This window comes from Aythya ferina, assembly GCF_964211825.1.
Source record: "Aythya ferina genome assembly, chromosome: 11".
Taxonomy (NCBI): domain Eukaryota; kingdom Metazoa; phylum Chordata; class Aves; order Anseriformes; family Anatidae; genus Aythya; species Aythya ferina.
Window position 1 is genome coordinate 11,970,029 of NC_140307.1, and position 23,404 is coordinate 11,993,432.

General features: G+C 45.6%; 1 protein-coding gene across 9 annotated transcripts in view; it reads left to right on the forward strand.

Annotated features, from left to right (window-relative positions):
- The first annotated feature begins 3,734 nt into the window (after nt 1-3,734).
- NEO1 (neogenin 1) overlaps nt 3,735-23,404 on the forward strand; it is a 189,663-nt gene continuing 169,993 nt past the window's right edge. For 5 of the 9 annotated variants that reach the window (XM_084532523.1, XM_084532524.1, XM_084532525.1 and 2 more), the window contains exon 1: nt 5,983-6,320. In XM_084532523.1, the coding sequence (XP_084388649.1) occupies nt 6,188-6,320 (133 nt within the window). In that variant the 5' untranslated portion in view covers nt 5,983-6,187. Of the gene's footprint in view, nt 3,805-4,386; nt 4,469-5,981; nt 6,321-23,404 lie in introns of those variants that run through there. The other 4 variants (XM_084532527.1, XM_084532529.1, XM_084532531.1 and 1 more) reach the window with 2 other exon arrangements.

Below are 23,404 nucleotides of genomic sequence, written 5' to 3' on the forward strand. Positions count from 1 at the left end.
TATGGGAGCTGCAGGTATTGATGCAGCAGTGCAATCTGTCTAGTTTCAAGTTTTATCATAGAATCACAGAATGGTTTGAGTTGGAAGGGATCTTAAAGATATCTAATTCCAACCCCCCTGCCGTGGGCAGGGACACCTCCCTCTAGGCCAGCTTGCTCAAAGCCCCATCCAACCTGGCCTTAAACACTTCCAGGGATGGAGCACCCAAAGCTTCTTTGGGCAAAATGCTTGAGACTTGCTCATCTGACTCCTGCTGACCCATTTGCTTCCCATGCAGGTAATGCTGCTGCTTCTCCGCTTCCTGGACTCCACGAACCAAAGGCAGTTGATCAGCCCCTGGGCAGTGGATGGGTCCCAGAGCCGGAGAGTTTCTCTTCCTGTTGTTTTTAGCCTTTCTACTTTTTTCCTCTCTGTTTTGAATTGCTCTCAGACCACTGCAGTCTCACTTCCCCACCTTTCCCGGCACAGAGACAAGGAGAAAATGTGGTAGGATTTACATGGCATTGAAAGACTAGGACTCAAAGAGATGTGAAATTTGTCTTTGTGGTGGACCTGCTGGACTACCTTCAGTGATTCATAACACCTTCTCTTGGTTCAGTTTTCCTCCTAACTTCTCTGAGGAAAGGACCTGATGTTATTGTGTGATCGTACGGTGTCTAATACAATAGGACCAACCTCAGGTAAGACCTTTAGGCACTCCCATTATACGAATGAGAACAAGATTGTTGGTGTCAGTAATTAACATTCTTGTGGGATTGTTGGAAATGCTTTGGGATAAACACCACCTGGAATCCTTGCCTGGCTTATGTGGTTTTTAAGCTGCAGAGGAGGTTGATCCTGTTCACAGGAGAGGGCATGGATTGTCTGTCTCTTCTCTTTCTGGGTGTGGAAAAAGTCTTTCAGTCCAAAGACACATTACAGCACCTCAGTGAGAAGTGGGATGCTGGAAAAGCAAGGGCATTGTCAGTGGGGAAGAAGAATGGAGGCTCAGTTATCAGCATGGCTCCACAAATGATCTCACCTGAGGACAAAGACTATATGACAATCACCAAAACAGGGAGAAAAACACCAAACTAAGTGTCGCTGATAACATTGTGAATGCCTGTGGCACGGTGTCATCCCATGACAAGCTTCCGGAGATGAAATCTGGCTCTGGTTCAATGAATGGCAAAACTCCCACTGACTGCAGTAACAACAGGCTTTCCCCTTGGGGTTGCCTTCATTTCTCTGCTTTTGAGTGCCCAGACAGCCGCATCCCACAGTGTTATGCACATTCTGATAACAAATAAATTATTCTTTAAAGCATGGATTGGATTCAGTAAGCCCTGCATTTTGGATTCTAGTTTCCCTCTATCTGCACCTGAAATCCCCGAATAAACAAACACTGGATTAGATCTAAACAGCAACTCTGCTCAGTAAACGAAGCCATTAAAAGCATTTCACACCAACTGCTCTGCTCCTATTTCAGACTCTGTTAAACACGGAGTCAAGCTAAGAAGCTCAGTCGTCCTTCTCAAACTTTCCAGGAGACTAACCGTAGTTATTGGAAGGTCTGCCTCCATTTGCCACCCTCTCTAGCTCCAAGTGAGGAGTCGGAATTGTCCAGCTGTTGACATCAGGAAGGACAGAAATATGTGCTGGGGTTAGAGGCATTCTGGCAAATGGCCTGCTAACCTAGAATTTGCTCTGCAAAGTTGGGAGGATGACTTTTAACCTCTGAGCAGTTTGCAAAACCACATCGGTCACCAGTAAATATGACAAAATAAAAAAAAATCTAGTTCCTGCTGAATGATGAAGGAGAACAGACCTGGGCTCTGTGGTGCTGCGATCAGTATGAAGACCAATGTAGGCATAAGCAAACTGGTTGCCAGAAGAAGTTTGTGGTTGTTGGTCATACCTCATACACCAGGGAGGCAGCACTAGAGATTAAACTTAAGGTGAGTACCTAATAGATGTAAATCTTGATGAGTCACGTCTTTGTGCTGCAGCTCCTTCTTACCCCAGAGTTGTCTTAACCAGCTGTTTGAGGATGCCCAATAATGGGAAATTCTCTAGATAACAATAAATTGGTGTAACAGTTCTGTGCTAACTGACGTCCTGCTAAGCACTGGAGAAGCCATAATCAGAAAAATGGACACAACTAGGGCACCACTGACCAGTCCAATCCTAATTTCATTGCTCATCTTGTTGGCAGCAGATAACTCAGTGCAATTTACAACAGCCCTGGAGTGTACAGTAGTCCTCGGTGGAAGCCTCATGACTGGGAGTCACAAAAGGTCAGTGAAATTGTCTTTGTTCCATAACCTTGCTTCTGTGCCAAAAAGCAGTAGGTTGGTTTGCAGTAGGAAGCACCTCAAGCAAGAGAAAAAAAATTAATCACTGAAATTAAGGTCCTCCCCTGGATCTCCCCTCCGGAGAGTATTCTCTGCCTCCGTTGATCATACTCAGACTCCCAAATAAGGCAGAATTTTAAATGAATAAAGGTACAATGTGAACATTTGAGTGACAGCATTAAATCTTGGCTGTAAGGCTTAGATATCTCCAAGAGGAGAAAAACTTTTCTCATTCAGTCATTTAGAAGTGGCTGAGGCAGATGAGGTAAACACAGTCTCCAGTTATTATAGAGCAATGCAGTCATTTACACGTGCATATTAGACATCTGCACCCTGAAGGTGTTTTTTTTTTTTTTTAATTTAAGAGTTTCAAAGTTAAGAGAAGCTAACATTAAGGTGGCCTGTGCAACTGTAATTTGTCCCCTTTTGTGCATTTGCATTATGATGCGCTATTTAATTGTAATTAGAGCACACGCTGTTCTTTCGACAGGTTCCCGGCCTCGCTCATTGTACAGAATAGCCTGTGCTCACTAAGTAATAATTTTATTTTCTCCTCGCTGTTCACTATGTGGCCCATGCTTTATTTACTGCACACCATTCAAATATTGTTCTGAAGACAGATTTATTCATTTCCTCCTGGGCTTTTGCATGGTACTCATCACTATGGTATCCAAGTGCTTCGCAAACTCTAATTCATTTTCTCAACTCTGTGTGAGAACTGGTATTACCCTTATTTTACAGATGAGGAATCTAGGCATACAGATGGAATAGTAAAAAATATCTTTTAATTTTAGATATCCAATTAGAAATACTCATGGCCTGATTTTGTCAGAAAATATAACATGTTAAAGCATCTAATTTAGTCAGAGTTGAATAAATTCTCATTTACTGTGGTTCTATCTGTAAGAGCTCTTCACTTCTGCAAATCAGACTTCAAAATGTCAAATCAGGCACCTAGGAAATGCAGGCTGCACAATTAATGCGAAGCCTCTGTTTTAAGCACTGTGCTTTGCTCTGCACAGGAGTTTTGATGCTGAAGCCCCTTCCTGGAGCAGGAGTTGCCCACCTGAGCCACAGCGCTTTCTTTTCTTGCAGCTCCTTGCAAGGTACATAGCATACCTACATCTAATTTTTGTAGCAAATGAAGTGGAAGTTATTTAGGCACTTAATGTTGTTCCTTGACCTTGCTTCAGCATCAGAGCCAGGCATATCTGCTTGCATTGACAATCTGTATTCTGGTATTTCATAACTTGGGAGTGTTTTACTTTGCATCCCAACTAATGTTGTTTTAATGTAGTTTTCCATGTGCAATTCTCTCCCATGTAGAGATAACCTAAAAAAAACAGCAATTTAATCCTGCGTTGTTGTATTGATATCTATGTAGGCCATCAGCAATGTGGAAACTTATCCTAAATGAGGAAAGAAATAATTTGGCTCTCCTGCACGTAGTCCAGCGCTGCAAGAGGATGCAGTACGTTCTCGGTGCGTTTCAGACACTTGCTGCCAGTAGATGTGACAGTTTCCCTATGTTCTTCACTACCATTCCCATTTTTCTCCCATTCCCAGTCTGTTTTCAAGTCTTCTCTCAGCTGGCTTCCAGACTCTTGCTCTTGAGCTTTGCTTTATCCCTCCCTCCAGGCAGACCCAGTTTCCCCTTCCAAGCCCCATTCCCTTTCACCGCCCTGGAGAACCTGTCTTTTCTCCAGACCCTTTGTGCCTGCCAACTTCCCCAACCCAGTTCTTGGCCCCACGGAGGAGCTTCCTGCTCACATTGCCTGAGAAGCAGGGAGAGGACTGGAAGGACGGGTTCCCCGCTCGCCCTGGGTACGTTCAGACTTGGCATGGTCCAGGGCAGCGGGGAACTGGAACTGCAGGTCCAGCTCTGCTCCCACAGCCTTGGCCTGCGACCGGCTCTCTGAGCATGAAACCGCTGGGAAATGGCACTGCCGAGCTCTGGTAAACCCCCACGGAGTGCAAATGGCATTTTTGGTAGGTTTTTACACAGAGGTTTTTGAGGAAGTATCTCTGACAAGGTGACTGTTCTCCTTTTCAGGCTCAAAGATATTTTTCAAAGGACATTTACCTCTGGCCTGACGGAAGGAATGACAGAAGACCTTTTTGAAGTTTGACCTGAGGTATGAATTTCAGACGCTTTCATTTCAGCACAATAGTTACTCTGGCATTATTAAAGGTGACTGAAGATGGGATTTTATGACAGGAATTGCTAACCAGCTTCGATAATAGTTACACTTCCAGAGCCACCTTTTAATCAGGGCTTCTTTTCTCAGTATAAACGATCACAGTTCATTGATGGTAATCCTTCTGGCATATCAACCATCAGCTTAACGTGGCAAGCATTAACGTGGAGAAAACCAAACATCCTTCTGAGGAGGTAATTATTCACCACTGTGAGAACGCTCCAGGATATTTTCAGTGGAGGACAAGCCTCCCGCTTCCTGACAGAAACACTGGACAAAATTATAAAATAATGAAGCAGGTTTCACAAAGAAAAACACTTTGGTATTAGCTGACGCTTTGCAGTCATGCTGGTGTTCAAGTAATCATGCACATCTCTGCATCTGTAGGTGCAGAAATATTCACAGGTGCACAGGTGTGCTGTGTCAGGCTTCTGCCTTGCAGAAAAGCCTTTAAATGCACAAATCTGCAAATTCCGCTGCCTCAGGGCTCACTTCAGTGGAGCATCACTGGTGCCTGCATGGAGAGGGACACCCTTGCCAAATGGTAATCAAGGCAAATGACAAACTTTCCTGTAATCAGTCCTCAGCTTCTCAGCAGCAGTGTTAGGATGAGTGTTAAACCTGAAGGAACGATTTTAAGCGTGGGTTGTTTTTTGTGATAGAAGTGTACTTTTTGGGGAGATGTACCCAATTAGCTGTGTTTTGCTGTTGCAGTGCCCAAGGGGCATGGTTATTGCAGGGTTTCCGCACCACTTCTTGAGCCTCAGCGCTACGTAATTATGCACTGAAGGAGACGATTCAATTAGTCAATAATAAAACGAGGTGCAAGGATAGCGTACAGAGCGTAAAAATGTCATTTAGTGGGCAGCAGGCCATGATGGAAAATATATAAGGGTACACTTCAGATGATTAATGGAGGAGGAATGTATATTTATAGCTCTCATTGTGTCCTTTGTAAGGATACGCAATGCAACAGTCGGAATAAAACCGCCCGGTAACGATGCACCATCCAAAACGGTTTCGATTTGAATGGCAAATGCTGCCTGAAGCGAAGTACCCCCGGGAGGGCGAAAACACGCATCGCCCGCCCTCACAAAGTTTAGGAATCCGCGTTTATGAATCCTTTGATTCGTTGGGAGACACGCTCGTTCTGAAACACCGAGCCGCGCTCCCTGAGAGAACACAAGGTGCTGGGGGCTGCTGTGAGGAGGGGAAGGCGGCGCCATGGCGGGGTGCCCTCACGGCGCTGAGGGGGCCAACGGTCCTGAGGGGGGGGGCGGAGGGGAGAGCGCGCGCACACCTGGCGCGCGATGGCGGGAAGGGGCGCGTGCGCCGCCGCCGCCTCCCGGGAGCGCGCGGGCGCATGCGCGCGGGGTGTGTGTGGTGTGCGGAGGGGGGGGCGGGGCCGCGAGGGGCGGGGCGGGGCGGGGCGGGCGCCGCTGGGCTCCGTGCGCGGCAGCGGCCGGGAGCGGCCCCGGTCCGGGTTCGGGTCCGGCCCCGCCATGGAGTGAGCGCCGCGCTGCCGCCGCTGCCGCCCGCCTCCCTCAGCCCGGCTCTGCCCGGCTCGGCTCGGCCCGGCTCGGCCCGGCCCCGCTCGGCGGGAGGTGCGGCCCCGCCGCCTCCTCGGGGCGCCGCGGCCCGGCGGGGAGCGGAGCGATGGCGGCGGGGAGAGCCCGGCGGCCCCTCGGCCCCCTGTGGCTCCTCGGCCCGCTGCGGCTCGGCCTCCTGCTGCTCGGCCAGCCCGGCCCGGCCGCCGCCTCCCGCAGCGGCTCCCCGAGCCCCCGCACAGGTACGGGGAGACACCGGGAGGAGGGAAGGGGATGGGGGGGGGCGGTCGTTGAGGGGGGGGCGGCTCCTTCCCCGCCTTCCCGGCGCTGCTTCGGTTGCTGAATCCCTCTGGGCTCGGCTCGGTGCCGGTTCTGTTTGATTCCGTGCCCCGCCGCACTTGTCCGAGCGGGACGGGCTGAGGCGAGCGCCGGTAGAGGCCACTGCGCGCCTCGGGAAAGCGGCTCCTGGCCGCCTGTCCCTGCTGTCCCTCTGTCCTCCTGTCTGTCCGCCCTCCTGTCCCTCTGTCCGTCCCTCTGTCCGGCCGTGCCCGCAGCCCGGCACCTGCACGGGGAGCCCCCTTCTCCGGGCGCCGCTCGCACCTTTCCCCATTGTTGCCTTTGCCCATCCGCTAGCGGAGCGGGCGGCTTCGCTGCCTCCCAAAAAATCAAACCAACCACAAAATGAATAAACCCGAGGAAAGGCAGCCCCGTAACAGCGTCCAGATGAAGCGTGGCGTGCGTGTGAGGTTGCCCTGCAGAAAGGCCTCCGCGACAGGGAGAGCTGGGCATGGCACGGGGGCATCCGCGGGCTGCAAAACGAAGCCGTGGAAAAACTTTCCTTTTTCCCCCTCTCTTGTCAGCGATGGAATAGGAGAAAGATAGAAAAAAATCTTGCATGTTGAACGCTTGGACTTTTTTTTTTTTTTTTTTTTAATATTTCCCTGTGGATTGAACGCTGGTGTGTGGAAGGCAAGCCCTGCGTAAGTGGACCCTGGAGCAAACCCAAGTGGTGGTTCAACGAGCGGCTCTCGGCAACTTGGCGCGAGCGCGGCCGCGCCGTGCTGCTGGCGGTGAGCTGGGGCTGTCCTGCTGCACATCACGCCAGGCAGAACCGCGCGTGCTAGTTCTCAGCTCAGGCACTACTGATGTAATCGCCTGTGCTGACTCCTGTTGACAGGGAATGTATTTATTTAACCTCTCACATAGCGCGAGCTTTGCCGATTCCAGCTCTGAAGACTTCTATTCGTTTTCCTTTTGAAAAAGAAAAAAACACCAACAACATTATACTTAGGTTCCAAGATCTCTGTGTAATAGATAAGTTACTGTTTTGATGTGTAAAATCTTACCATGTGACAATTCTGTTTCAGTATTTATTGCTCTGCTGACAGCTCACTGCAGTTATAGTCATGTCGGGTGCTTTTTGCTACTTATAAAAAAATCCTTTCTGTTTTGAGAACATCAAACTGATAGGTGACGCTTTATCTGTTGCAGCTAAATAGGTGAGTTAAGTCAGCCAAGGGGGAGTAGCACGCAGAAACACAAAATAAAGCATTCATTGAAGCTGACTGTTTCTCAGAGTGGCAATTTGGAAGCATCAGCGTGGAAACGCTGGAAGTTCAGCGCACCCCTGCTGCCTCCTCTCTCTCTCTCTCTCTTTTGTGGAATGTGCTTTTCTGCCCCGTCGATGTGCTGCCCCGTTCCACCCGCGGTAAGGACCAGGAGGCAGGGTTTGCCTGACCCTGAGCTCTTCAGAGGGAGTCACTGGAGGGGGAGAGCCTTTCTTGGTTCTTTGTCTCGATGAAGATGTGAGATGCTTCGTGCGCAGCGGATGAACTCCAGCCTAATTTGCACTAGCTCCCACCTGATAATTAGTATTTTTTTCTTAAACGCGGGGTGTTCCCTGTATGCTCCTATTTGGCAGGTGGGAGAGGCGCATTCGAGTCCCTCCCTGCTGGTGGAAGAGGGAATCGGACACAGATGTTCCACGTCACGCACAAAGCGCTCCCTTTGTGCTGGGGGTGCAGGGGTGACAGCGCTGTCGGGGGGCCTGGCGCGGGGCTCCGGCTCTTGGGCGAGCGCTGAGCGGTCGCGGTGAGGTGTGTGGGGCTGGGGAGGACGCGTGGCCTCTCGGGGCGGGTTCAGATGTGGCACTCATCTCAAAGCTCCGGTGGCTTTTGCTATGTCCCAAAGGAACAGATTCCTCTTTCTGAGCCTTTTGGTGTTGATAAAAATGACACAAAAGCGCAGAAGTTGGAGGTTTGGAAGCCTGCGTTCTTTGTATAGAGCCCCTAATGTTTGAGTGATGTTTGAGCCCATCTGTAAATAGGCAGTTGTTGCTCTCTGAAGAAGGAAAGAGCGTAGCTGAATTATTTAAGGAAAAAACCACCTGTGTAACTGCAAGCATTTGTTTGCGCATCTAGGAGCTTGAGTCTGTTTCCCAGTCTATCTGTTTGCTTTGTATATAAGACGAAATGAGTCCTTATTTCAGAATTAGGACAGTTATTCACTTGCAGAGTAAACCCCCCAAAATCCATATTAAGGAACAAGCATCAACTAGCTAAATCCTGCCTCTTGTAACTGAAACTGACTTGAGGTGAATGTGACAACTTTGATCTATACAGGATTACATTATTAAGAATGAAATTGAAGTTGGTGTCGATTTTAATTTTTAATGGAGAAGCTATGGTAAAATATATGCCCTATTAAGATTGCAGATGAGATTATTCTGAAGCAGGAAATTTGTTCCTTCTCTCCCTGATATTGTCGAAATCCTTGGAATCGGTGCTTATTGCGCTGGTAAAGGACAAACTGGCAGTTTAGGAAGTCCATAATGAAATGTGGTTTGGAGTTGGTAAGAATCGAGGATGCACAGGGCTCCCTCAACTTAACGGGTGCTCAGGCACGTGTTGGTGGCAGGCTCTGAAACAGGCACCGCGGGCACTGCTGCAGGACGTGGGAGCAGCGGAAGGAAAGCTGGAGGAAGCGGGAGGATAGATGTTTGGGGTTCCTGAGAAACAGGAGTCCTAATTCATTCCTGATCTGCGTGTGTTTCTTGATTATCTCTAAATATATCCCGAGCTAAGAATAGAGACAAATATTCAGGTCTCCATTATGCCCCGTCAGCGCAGGTCCCCAGCTGATTTCCCCGCTGGATGCAAACGCGGCGTGTGTCAGCCTTGCTTGTCCTGGCTGCTGGGTGCGATCGAATACGAGCAGTTTGCTCGTAGCTGCCGGGATGTGCACGCACCACCACTGCTGATTACATGCAGGTGTGAGCAGGTTGGGGTAAGGGTCTCTGCTGTCTCTAGCTATCGTCCCGCTAACTTCTTACAGGTGAAGTAAGATAATTACACACTGCAGCTTCTCTTCATGTAAATACGTGTTTGTTTCTTCCTGATGATAGTGGCCTTCTCGTTTGTAAGACTTCAGGCCTTCAAGAGGAGATCCTCAGAGAGATGTGAGAACTACGTGGGCATGTTTTTAAATAACTGGCTGCCCTCTGTGAGGTATTCCGGCCTACAGTTCCCACTCACTTTCCCTTCTGTTTGTTTTAATTTGAAGGAGAGGAGGGTGATAAGGAGCGAGCATGGAAATGGAGTGGGAGTTTAAGAAAACTGCACAAAGAGCAAGATGATATGTTTGTTAACCTTTACTTTCAAGCCATAAAAGCATATGACTTGTGCAGCATCAGCCTGAGCGTCATAAAAGGGTGAAAGCAGATTGGTGCACTGTCTCTAGCTTGGCATGGCAGTCATGTTCTGTACAAAACAGATGCCAATGTGTTCGTAGCTCATTTTTATTAGGAAGCAGTAGGACCTGTAAAGTGTCACTTTGTCTAGTCTAGGAGGAGGAATGCCTGGAGTTCTGCTTAATAACTGGTGCCTCTCATGGAAGCAGGATTCTCATGGGAAACAAGTCAGCGAGTGGAAGAGAGGCCTTGCATGACTTCCATTTCCAGGTGAACCCCGGAGCTGCTGCAGGCTGTCTCGCCGAATCCGGGCTCTGTTCCTGGAACGGGAAACGTCATGCTCCGGGGATATCGATCTTCAGGAAGGGCACGGCGGTTCTTAATAGAGAAAATGTCTCGGTGCTGTGGAAACAACAGTAATATTTTACTGATTGGATGCTATTGATTTAGTTCTCCAGTTAAATTGCTAAGATGAAAGTGGTAATCCTGATTAATTCCATATAAATAAGTGAGCCCAATTTGTACGTGTATCGTTGCAGACTTCCGCAGGAAATTGTTAGGTGCTCTTAATTCCAAGTGTTTTTTACTATGTAGTATTCAAGCTAGGGAGCATATCTTAATTTTACAAAATAAACAGATTATCGATTTATGATAAGCTTTTTTTTTTTTTTTTTAATTATTAGCTTAAAAAAAGTCTTTAAAAAAACCACAAACCCCAGAACTCTAAAGCTGCCCCTACCAAAGGGAGAGAAGGAATTAGCAGCCTTGTGCTAACAAATTTCCTGGGAGTTTGGACAATTCCCTGGAGTGTGTGACAACCATGAGATGTTTGAGTTTTGTTGAAAGTGGAGAGATTTAATATCTAATTTTAATAAAAATGACTCGGTGCCTCTTTAGCAATCCAAGTAAGAATTAAATACTATAAAGCAAGATGCGTTTTCTGTACACTGTTAATAAGCATCACTCTACTCATTGCTTCTGGACATTTGGGACACTGGAAGTGGTTGGAGCTGAACACAGTTGGTCTGAGTGGGGGTCAGGCTCGGTTCGAGTGTTCCTTGATTTTATTACCGTTAGAGAAAGCTCGTGGTCAGAAAACAGCTCCCTTATTACGAGAACAGCCCATGTTCACTCTCTGGTTTCTCTTGTGAGGCTCGTGTGGAACAGGGGCTTGTGTTTTCTGCTGGTCTCTGATTCTCATGGTCTGTCTTTGAGCTTTCCTGGTTCAGCCTCAGCTTTCTGTTGTGAAGTTAGCAAGACTGAGTGTGGCGTTCTTAGGGAAGAGCGTACTGTTAATTTATGATGTGGCTGTTTTACTCCTCCTGTTCCGTGGGTGTTCTGGTTCTCACAGCTAGTGAGATTTTCTCTTGAGTTGTTAAGTTGATCTAGCGATAGTGAATTGCATGTTGGAGAGAGCTTTTCTTTAAAATGTGCTCTTCTGCATATATTAGCAGTGAATTTTCTTTGCCACGAAGTAGTTTGAGCAGCTGACTCGATACTGGATACCATTGAAGAAATTCACGTGCTCTGCTTGGGCTGAATTTCTTCATTTGCGAATTTTCATCTGTTGATCTTGGTGCACTGGGTAAGTGTTAGCTCATATGAATGACTTCTTTCTAATCAGCGTGAGTTCTGATGAATCAAGCGTAGAAGCTTGATAATTCTAATTAATAAGCATCCTCCAGTCATATAGTTTTGTCCAGAGGTCTTTTAAACATGGAAAAACACCTGTGTGACTAAATTGCCCCCTGCTTCATCTGTTCACAGAACTTGAAATTCAGCTGCCCTTCCTAGTTCGGTTAGGTGAGATTTCAGTTTGCTTGTTAGCCCATACAGCAGTGAATCCTGTTGGGTTTTGTTAATGTTTTTCTACTATTTCCTTCAAAAATCCAAACCAAAACAACAACATCAACGTAAAGCCCCTGAGCATTAGCTATTTTATCATTTATCTGCTACAGAAGCTTAGAAAGTGTGCTAGTTTGTGAAGATCGCTGAGCCGCTTTCTCCAGGTCCACCAAATGTTTCAGCCCTTCCGATTGTGTGATGTACTTTTATTTTGTGCTGATGGGAGAGCCATGCTAAAGAAATCCCTTGCGTATGCTTTACTGTCACTGAAGACCTGAATTTCGTTTTGTTTAACGTGACTAGGAATTTGTATCTTTCTGTACTTCTACCACCTGCTCCCATAAAACTCCATTTCTCCTGATATTCTTCTTGCCTGTAATACTTCATATCCTTCTCTTGGGTTTCACTGGGCTTGGATATCCACTTGTTGGGTGTCTCTCTGTTGAACTTCCCCACCTATTCCTGTATTTTTCTCTTTTGTTTACAAGTATGGACAACTTCTGTGTTTTGCTTCTAGCTTTCTGTCATTACGTGCGTGGGGGGTTTCAGTGTTTTACCTTCATGTTTTTATTTGATGTCTTTCTTACATGTCTTGAAGCTGTCACACTCTGTGACAATTGGTCGAAGGGCATGTCAGTAGCCAGCTCGGTTGTCTTCCATTATTGTTTCACTTAGATAAATTTATCCTGTTTGATGTGCTTTTAACATTTTTTGACATGTGTCTAATGTTGCTGTTGACCTAGGGATGAATAATGTGATGCTGCTAGCATGGGCATGGTGTGCTGCAGTTGGAGGTTTGTACCCACGTAGGTGTAACTGGTGACTCTTGCCAATTAAAATATTTAACTTAGGCTTACAATTTTGAAGAGATAATCTGCTTTGCTGCAGCTTCACTGCATTTAATGTTCTGCGTGTAGTTTACAGCCAGGTCATGATGAGTGCTGCTTTTCTATGAAATTTGGCTTTCCTTAGTGTTTTCTTCACTAAGAGATCCTGAGCCAGAGCTTGTGTCCATCTTTATTTGCATCTGTAAATATGTGCTGTGTTATGTCTGTGATACAGCACTTCACAGTACGCTGGCTTGGGTGTAGAAACTGCATCTCATCATTTCGACCATGCTGATTTCTTTGCCCTTCCTTGTGACAGAGGCACCTTCGTGTTACTGACACTGCTGCCAGCTGCTCCTGGCTTCAGGCTTGGGGCATCTTCCAGCCCCTTCTCAGCTCACAGCTTTTTGTTTAACGGACCAGCAGCTTGATCTCACTTGGGTTAAGGTGCAGTCAGGTCCTGCTGTGCAAGCTTCATCTTTCTCAGTTTTCTTCTGTAGTTAATGAACCTGAACATCTCCTCTTAACGCTGCTCTGGAGCTCAGGCATTGAAACCTTATAACATAACTGTAGGGAGAGGGAGAGCCACAAATAGAGGCGTTTGGATATGCTTTCTAAAAGTAGAACAGGCTGCCAAAAGTCATTTAAGTCATTAGACCTGTCATGACTTCTAAAACGTCTTGTGTGTGTTGAGAGGCGGAGTGTAAGTTGCTTTCTCTCTGCTAAGGGGTTACAGTCAGACTGGTTTAAAAAAAAGAGTAATTGTTTGAAACCAATGGTTGTTGCAGATTGTACACAGCAGACACGAAAGCACGGGTATTAATGAGAAAATGAAATATTTCCAACAGCAATTTATAAAGCCAAATGTTCCTGTTTGAAAACAGGCAAGGAAGGCAGTGTGAGGGAACTGGAAATGGAGTAGAACTGCATCCAGAAACAGTCCGTGTGATGCGGTCGGACACCCCAGCAGCTGGTGGTAGGCTCCTGTGCCGCTGGAGGTGGCATTTCCAGGTTGGGCTTTTGGTGCTCATCTTGCAGAAAAAGCAGTATTTTGTTACCCATTTGTCTTTTTTTTTTTTTTTTTTTTATTAGAAATCTGGGCAAAAGTGAAGCGCAGCAGATAGGAAGTTGCTGCCAAGCGTTAATCCTATTTTCATGTGTTTAGTTTCAGCGTTTCTCGCACACCCTGCCCTTCCATTTGCTTCCACAAGCGTTTGTGGAGGCTGTAGCAAACTGGATGGGTTCCCAGATCTGCCGTGCCATGTGGCTGCGTGACGGCCTGCCGTCGGAGAGGGTGACAGGAGCACGTGGGAGCCGCGCTGCGGGGAGGTGCCGCCGCCGCTGTGGTTGGTGTTTCAACACGAAAAGCGCTGTGAACAAAATACAGCACCTCTTCTGTCACCGTGCCGCTCCTTAACGTTCTGACGTATCGTATCGCATCAATTCCAGATCTGTAGGCTAAAGTTTTGTCAGAAAATGTATGTTATTTTAAATTGGATTTTCCAGTAAAATGTTTCTTAAATGTTAAAGGCTTTAAATTAGAACGAATTGTCAATTTGGCTCTAGTGTCCTCCCGCCCCCATGGAAATCTCATCTGTTTGGTCCTGAAGTGGGAACTAAGCTCTAAGTCTCATCTTAAAATATGTTGCCTTGAGGGGAGAAAAAAAAAATAAACTACTGGAGGGGGCTTCCATTTTGAGCAGCGGGTGGCGGCCTGGGAGCTCTCTGGGTGCACCAGCCACGGGCTTAAAGTCCAGAGGAAACTGATGGTGATTGCCTTGTGTAGCATTTCAGTGCAGGTGTTGCTTTCAATCCATCGTGTGCTGATGGCTGTGTTGTGGTTATGTGGGACCAGGACTTTTAAATCATCTCTGATTAAGCCCTTGAAGAAGAACACCAAAACTAAGTCTGGTCGGGCTTGTAAGAAGAGCTTACACAGGAGGTGATGTGACAGAAGCAGCCTTGGCAGCCACAGCAGCTCCTGATGCGTGGAGACTTTCAGCCAATTTCATGGCTAATGATGACATCGCTCCGTGGTTCTCAGGAAAAATTCATGCTGAAATCAAGTGTCAGGAACTTGTGAGTGCTGGGAGACTGGTGTGGAGGTGAGGTGAGGTGTATGCTGGGGGCAGGCATGGGCTGGGATGGAGAGCTGCTCTTCCTCCACAGTGCTCTGCCTGGGCATACTGTTGGTGCCCTTCCCTGTGTGGTTTAGGGGAGATTTTTCTTTGATCCAGTTACGTATGTGGTGATAAGGGCCGTGCTGTGTGTGTACATACTGCCTTTGCAATGATTTAATCCGTTTTGCTTGTGGAGTTTGATATTATCGCAGAGATGGAAATCATTTTTATGCTGCTACCCCTGTCTCTACTACACATGGTAGTTTTGCAGTGCATCTTGACCTGTTTAGACGCTGGTAACGGGATGGTTTTGGGAGCTAGATCCAAAATTAGAGGAGCATATTCCAATTTTGCTCATTTGCAAGGACAAGTTTAAATAATAACAAAAAAGAGACACTTTTAATTAGCATTAAGAGCTATTAGAGTGTGTACTGCAAACTTGGGGTGTGACAGCCCTACTTCGTAATTTTCCCAGGTTGCTTCCTTTTCTAGAATTTGAAATGGCTTGTCTTCTGTTTGAAGTGTAAAATAGCTTATTTATCCTAATCTTCCCATGCCGTTGTTTATACCTAGTGCTGGTCTTTGGAGCCTTAATTTTAGGTTCTGTAGCTCTTCTCTTCTTGTTAAGGATTCTTTTTCCTTATTGTCCCCATACTTGAAGTTGTGCTATTTTTTGTTGTTGTGTCTTGAGAAATGTCTAAATGCTTAAAAAAAGAGGTCAAACAACTCAGATACCTGCGGTGGTTTGGTAACCACTTCAGCAGTGTGATTTTCCATGCAACTTTTTTGTGATGCAGATGAAATACATGGTACGCAAAGCATAGCTACAGGAGATGTATGACCACATTGGGAATACTATTTTTTTTTTCCCCTAGTTGTGCAGTTGAGTGTAAATGAGTGTTATGCATTGCAGAATCTGTTGTCTTTGAGAACAAGAAAGTGCTCTTCCGTGGAGCTGATGCAAATGCTGTGGCTCTAGTCTGGCAATAGCTAAAAATCAGGTGGCAGAATCTGGAAGATAACCTCTATTCGTATGCTGTGGTGTTTTCATAGTTGAAATTCGAGGCTTTTGGAGGGGGACAGTTGATATCTGACTGTGGGAGGAAGAGTCATCAGGTGCATGCAGAGCAGGATCTGATGTATGCTGACTTTGTGGCTCGACGTGAAGTATCTTGTGCTCATGGTAACGGCATTATCAGCTGAAAATGTGCAGTGCTATTTTTTGAAGTAGTGTTTTCCAGTTCTCTTTATTTACTGTTGTTGCCGAGCTTTTCTTTTTACTCGGGAAATCAATAATCTAAAGGAGGAAATAAAGCTTTTCCAGTAGCTGAAAATACCTGTCTGAGCTAGATTTGATCTGTCTCCATTTTGATCTGTCCTACTTCTTGCTCTCCAGAGCTACTGGTCGTGACTCCAGAGCACAGCGAGCCTGGGCTTTGTACTTTTATCTTCGTTTGCATTCAGTTTGTCAAGTAGAGGCTTTTTTGCTTTAGCATTTTCAGGCATGTCCTTTGATATTTTATTAAAATAAAAAAGGATCTGCAAGAAATGGACTTCTGACTTATTTTTATCATGTGTGTTGATATTTTTTTTCCCAATTTTGCGTATACGCTGGTCATCCCTGTCTCTGCAGGAGGCTTTGGAGGGTTATCACCTGATAGCTTCTGTTATAATTGCATGTGAATAGATAGAGCGTATTGATTGCTTAAATCTAGTGCAGCTCCTGTGCTGTGAGTTATTTGTCCCTGAACTTGCACGCTGATGGCTGTTGGAAGTGCACGGACTGAGGAGAGGGTGCGATGGGTTGATGGTGTTACTTCTCCTACAAAATAGAAATAATTATATCTTGTCCATTCTGCCTCACGGCTGCTGGTGGACTCAAGTGCCTCATTCTCTTGTTGCCCAACACAAAGCCAGGTTTGCCAGCCTGGCTCAGTTGTGATTCCTGTGGCATACAAAGCAACTGGGTTGAACTGCTGAACTGAACCTCAAATCACAGTGCCTTCAGTGACCTGCCTTTGTCACCAGCATCTGATTTCTTGGAACTTGGGCAGTCGTACTGCATTTAAAAAAATGGAAGTGAGTTGTAGGTTGAGTTGAAGACTTATCATTAACCCCAAGGTTGAGCATTTACATATCTTTAAAAAAAAAAAAAAAAAAAAGTGTGACTTTTGCCATGCAGTGAAATCAACAAATGGTTTTAAGATGCAGGAACACCTTCAAGTTGCTCAGACAGATTTAGCTTTGTCCAGTGGTCTCAGAAAAAGGTAGAGTTTGGTTTCAGCTTTAGTGACTGCGTGCAGGTGTTGTCACTTCTGTCTTGTAGTCATATGGTTATTGACGGGGGTTGCCAGCCAGCACACATCTTTGGAAAGCTGGAGGCTGCGTCTTGCAGATCTGCTGTAACATCCTTAGCTGTGGCTTCAGAGATGTTACTTTGCCTTTCTCGGCTGCCAAAGGTGCTGCGTGGGTGGGGGATTGTTACCTACACTTAATGCTGTGCTGGCGGTTTGGTTTTTTAAATTCTGGAAGCTTTTACAGCCTTTTGGGTAACACTTGGGAGCTGTAGCAAAGAGGACACCTTTTGCTTCATTGTTTGGAAAATTTCTCTTCAGGCAACTTTCCAAGGGTTTGATAGAATGGCTTTAGATGTTGACCAAGTGATACCTGGGTGTCTTTGTAGTAGTAGATGTACGTTTGATTAGTTCTGCCACCTTTTATGATAATAACTGTTGAGATTTATGCAGTCCCTTATGGCAGTTTGAAACAGAAGCATCCATTCTTGTTCCTTAATTGCTTGTGCACTTTTCGGAGGCTGTAATGCAGACTTCAGCGGTGTCACTGGAGAAGTAGTTTTCTGAGGCACCATTTTGTGAACCATCTAGGTTGGAAGAGACCTCCAAGATCACCTAGTCCAACCTCTGAGCTAACACTAACCAGTCCTACACTAAACTGTATCACTAAGCAAAATGTTTTTAGAACATACGAATGTAACAGACACACTTGTTTTCAACCCTTCAGTTTGCACATAGAGGGGAAAATGGCTTGAAGAAGGTAGCTGGGAGAAGGTAGCGGGTTCCTTACTCCTTGCTATAAATGAGGCCAAAATGCAAGTGTGAGCAAGACCCCTTGAATAGACCATTGGGCAAAAATCAGCTGTACAAAATTCAAAGCAATTTTTTTGCATTGTAACTGATCTGCATTACAGTATACCAAAGAGCATAGATACGACAAAACCAAATCAAGGCGCTTTTAATACTTGGAAGAAAGCAAGGTGTCACCGAGAAGCACCAAGGGTTTGTGAGTGTGGTCTCTGAGTGCTCCTTTCCTTTGCAGCCTTTTGGTGCAGGGGAAGAGCAGTGAGACAACTGTGCTTTTACAAGTCAGCCTACCAGAAGGTTACGTTTCAATTCCCTGATTTTTTTTCTTGAGCAACTTTGCTTGTACAAACCGTTTGGCTCACCAGAAAGCAGCACTCAAATTCAGTAACTGACGTAAGCGATGCACAACGCCTTGGTGGTATCGTGCAAGACTACGCTTCCACGCTGGAGTTTTTGCTTCAATAAACTCCTCGGGGGGGAGGTGGCTGTTGGTTTTTTGGACTAGCTCCTCCCATCCCCTCCCTTTGTGTAAACTCTGCAGTGCCTTTCAAAGCGTTTGCCTCTGGAGTTAGTGCTGTGCTGCGTTTCACAACGTTGTGATAAAAGCAGCAGCGTAGCTCTGGGATAAGTGCTTCATCGCTGTGCCTTTGCCATCCTTATGTCTGATTTTGTATCTTTATAAAACTAGAGCTGGTCCTGATTTAATTCCTCTCCTTTACATATGTTTTTGTGCTTGTACACTTTATTTTACAGAAAACGATCAATAAAATCGTTTATAGTGAAAATCTGTTTAAAAGTGTGACATCTGGCAATGTTATTTGCTTTACTGCAATTGACTCCAAGAAAATCTGGTGATCAGAATTGTCACAAAGTCTGAGCAGTTCTGGTTAATGGGACGGCCATTTAAAATAAATTTGTAAGGTTTCAAGAAACTCTTCTGATAACCTGGAAATGGTTCTGAGTGCGTTGGTTTAAATATAGTGGAAGATGCTTCTGAAGTTGTACAAGATGGCTTTAGTGTATGAAAATAAGGTTTTTATGTTACAGGCCTGGAATACAGACAAGGCTAAATAAAAAGTAGGAAATTGTATATTAATACCATATTTAAAATCCCTGCTAGAATTTCCATCAAAAGGTCTCTGTGTAAATGTCATGATGGACTTGTCAACCCCAAGAAGACACCAGGCTCCCTTCAGCATCCCCTGACTCTGCCCTGCAGCATTTGTGGGAAGTTGGTGAGATGGGTAACGTCTGCACAAATCTGGGTAAGGGAGGAATAAACACAAAATACAATAAAACAGACAGGATCCGATGCAATCTGGATGTGGAGCATAAGGGGAAGCAGGGAGGAGGTGAGCTCAGCTATAAAGTGCCACAGCTGCTTGTTAGGCAATAGCGCCGGCATGCATAATGTATCGGATGCTGGTGGGGAAGGAGTCTGACGGATCGCCCAGTGTCCTCCTCCTCCTGTGCAAATCTACCTTGGGGTGCAATGAGCAACGTGCCACGCTGAGCTTCGGTCTGATGTGCATGAGCAACGTGTTTGTGCTCAAGTCCCTTGCACCATAACTTCTGCAGTCATCCACCTTCTTAAAAACTGGAAATTTGTGCATCTCTAGTGCTGATGTAATGCATAGATGTGCACGTGCATTCTAGAAGTAGCATTTAACTTGCTAAAGCTACAGAAACTCCGTTTAGTTTCTCAGGGAGACGGTTCCTTTTACATTGTGACTTGCTATAAAGCTGTGAGGCTATGTAAGGATGTGGAGCAGAGCTACGAGTTAAGTGAGGCTCCTGAGAATAGGGGTAGAGCGGGAAGAGTATGCTGCTCCCCACCCCAAAATTGGAACAGCACTTTCACTGTTTCTAACTGTTTTCAAGTCATTAGCTCTTGAAGTAAACATTGAAAGGATTTTTCTCATCTGGAAAGGGGAGGATAGTTGTGAGGATCTCAGTAGCTCAGTGTGGTTGGGAAGGTGGGCTGGAATGGTTTTATTCAGATGCATTTACTTGGCTGAGGAGGCTACTGTGAAAAGCAAACCTGAATGCCGCAGTGAGGTCCTGCTTCTGCAGGATTGTTTTCTTTCAATTTGTGTGGTGCTCGGAGCCTTTCTGAAGTGCTCCTCTTGTTCCTCAGTGCAGGAAAAATATTTTTTCTTTCTTAATGCTTTTCTTAAACGTTTTAACCCTTGACCACTCTGGTATGAGGTTGAATAGAAGAATAGAGTTGCTGGCTGTGCCTGCACTGAGATTTAAAAGGTAAGAGAAATCTTGCTTCTTTTTTAGCTTGTTCTTTTTTTCTAGCATGTATTAGTGCAAGAGCAGAAGCCTGCCATGCCTAATGAACACTTACAAACTTTGGCTGCATCTTGCAGGAATGTGAGGCCTTTTAATGATGCAGGAATATCACTGAATTCAAGGCCTTCAGTTGTTTGAAGCTCAAAAAAATGCCATTACTGCTTGTAATTTAGAGTGATTACCAGCATTGTGAACCCCAGAAGACGTCCGTGTTCTTTCCTAGGCTTTGGATGTTAAGCGAGCTAGTCTTTCTTTCAGAGGCTTGCTCTAATCCTGTTGCTGATATTTTCATTGCTTGACAGAGCAGAGGAATGTCTGAGGCCGCAGCGGGGGGCTGGAGAAAGCTGTGAGCCATCGCGCAGCCAGGACGGAGCTGGGCTCGGGGAGAGGCTGCAGCGCTCCCTGCATTCGAAAAGAAGCGGTTAGAGCTGAGCAGATTGTTCCTCCTAGGATAAGAAGTAATTTACACACGATGCAAAACACTTGGCTTGTGGTGTTAGGAGAGGCAAAGGCTGAATTTGTGCAGTTTTGTTTGCCCGAGAAATTTCCTTTCCTGGAACACCGAGGACCAGGATTACAACTAATTGCGTTATACCTGCAGCGACTCTTGCTGTGCCATGCTGCTCTGATAGCAGCTTTGGCTAACAGTTGCATCGAAACGATGTAAATTCATAGTGGTGACAAATCCTAGAAAGCCTAAGAACTTAAGCTGTTATTTCTATTGTGGGTATCAAAGGCAAAGCTTTCCAGAATCTGTTGTGGCAGTCTGTGTAGGTGCTTCATTGATTTTTAATTCACGTTTGCACTGGAAATGTGTTCACGGTGAAGAGCTACCTTGTGGATTTATACAGAGATAGAAATAAATCCTGACTTGTATTTCTTGGCAAGAAAAATACCTATGCTATGAAAATGAAGTGAATTTCATTACCCAAAGACAAATGCAGAACAGTCTCCAAAAAGTAAATGCGTTCAAATGATATTTCCGTCAACACAATTGATTTCACACATGACTTAAACATTAAAATTTACTTCTCTGATGTCTGGGGTTAAACAGCTAAAATATTCTGCTGGAACACTTGAAAAATACTGGGGTGTGGAGAAACAATATGGAGATGCAGCTCTGTGCTCTTGTTCAGTCAGTGGTGTAGCCCTTTGTGCTCTTTGCTTGAGCAGCGCTATGAATCTCGCCATTAGATGTTAATGATGCCAATATTAAATCAATGTCTTCTGTGAAAACTGAGTAGCTAATCAATATACAGATTTTTTTTTTTTGTGTCACAAATTGATTTTAATACTACTACTTATCTATATTTAGCTTTCCTGGGTTCTTGGGATGTTATTTTAGTGAACAGGTAGAGAAATCTCTGTGGTGTGGGTATCGGTTCTGACCAAGGGAGCGAACTTATTAAACTCATGCAGTTATTGCAGGGATTTTCCATGTAGGCTAAACAATTCAGGTTTTAATACATTAAAACCGATCGGCTCGTGAGAAGGCGGCACAGCTAGCTGCCTTGCGTCTGGGAGGCTCCAAAGAAAGCAATGCAATTACGCTCACTTCACTGGCTCAGAAGAATGCAACCTGTGAATTTGACTCGACAGCTCTTATCAGACACGTCATGAAAACATAAGTACTTGTTTTGGTGGGTTTACTTGATGTGTAGGACCCATCCAAACCTGTATGTTGCATGCAAACTTTAGGATACGCTTTTAATTTGCATCTGGCAGAGATAAAGGGTGGTGTGAAGGCAGACTTGGGCTGCTACATTCACACACAAAGCACGATCCTTAGCACTGAGGGGATGCCCCCAATCTGCAAGGCGTTTCTCCAAATGGAGCCGAGGTGTACTGGAACAACTTGGGTGTTAGGGCCAGGGAAAAACAGGACTGTGACTGGTGGCAGAGTTGTGTTGAGATGCTGTACACAGACAGAGTCAGTTTTGCTCTGCTTCTGCCCTGAGGTGAGCAGACGTGAGGCTGCTCCAAGTGGGGAACCTTGCTGGAGAGTTGGTGGCTCTGATGGCCAAAGCTAAAGAGCATCAGGGCACAACTTAAATTGATGAAAACTTGATTGCTGTACTGAAGAACCCAAAACAGGGTGGGTATAAAGGCACTCACCTGCCTCTTTAGTTGTGTCACTTTATACACCTGTGAACCATCAGCATGTTGTGTGCTGGTAATAGCAACAGCATTTCACTGCTGGGGACACAGCTCTCTGAAAGGCAGGCTTTTTTTTAGGTATGACTTAGGTCTCTGAATTTGGTGGCAAGGCATAGCTGTGGGGTGCTGGGTGTGAGTGCCTGGCACTGCTCACCTCTGGAGGCAAAGGATGCCCTTGGTCTTGGTACTGCATCAGGGAACCTCACCTCGCTAATAATGACCACCTGATGATGTTAAAGTATGGCTTAGCCTCATCCCCAGCTCTTAATTGCCTTAGTCATATGCACATCTTGCTTTCTTTAGCAGTTTTTGCTAGCTTTTACAGCGTATTTTTCTCGTAGATCTCTGCATCTTTTGGCTGCTGCGTGGTCACCACCTTTGAGGCACGCACCAGCGTGCAGTGGGGTACAGCTGCACCAGGCACCCGTCCCAGGGAGCTGCCAGTGGCATGGGGTGCTCTACATGCTCCCTGCTTGCTTTGAAGGAAGCTAGAGATTTAAAATGAAACTTACAAGTTGATTCACCACTGTTTTCATATGGAAATAAATCGGCTCGACTTGTTACTCTGCTGGGTGGATTTTATTGTAGTGTGTCGTTTCATTGTTGTTTTGCGCAGATTACACCATTCTTATGCATATACTCCAATGGTCACATAATAGTTTATTCATATGACTAAAACAGGCATTAATTTGGGGAAGAAATGTAGAGCCATGAGCACTTACTGCTTTCCTCAGTCATTGTGAAGGGCTTGGGATCACTGTGAACTCTTGTACTGTCTTCTCTTGTTCCTCAGAATATTATCTTTATGGCTTGAGCGATGCATGCAACTTGTATGTGCAGAATCCCCGATATTTCAGCCTTTCAAGCTCCACTTTTACTTTATAAGGAAATCAAAATACCAAATTCCCAAACCTGAATATTCTCACGTGACCGCAGGGTGTAAGGTGACCTCTTTGGCTCCAATCCCAGCCCAGGAATGTATCGTTTCTTTGAGTTAGACTTTGAAACAGGTATTACTTTACAATTTAATTGGCTGCATACATCTCGAAAAGGATATAAACCAGTGGGTTTTTCCACTATGGAGACAGAAAGGCTTGTTTCACAGAAGAGAAGGCATAAACAGGCTGGTACAAGGAACCCTGTGTGAACTGAGCTATACTGTATACCTCAGGGGAAAAAAAAAGTAATTTTTTTTTGCTTTGTAGGTTTTGGCAGCGTCAAACAAAACAGCCAATGTTCTCCTAGGAAAGCGAAGGAATTCTGCTCTATCTTGAAAACACATTTGAAGAC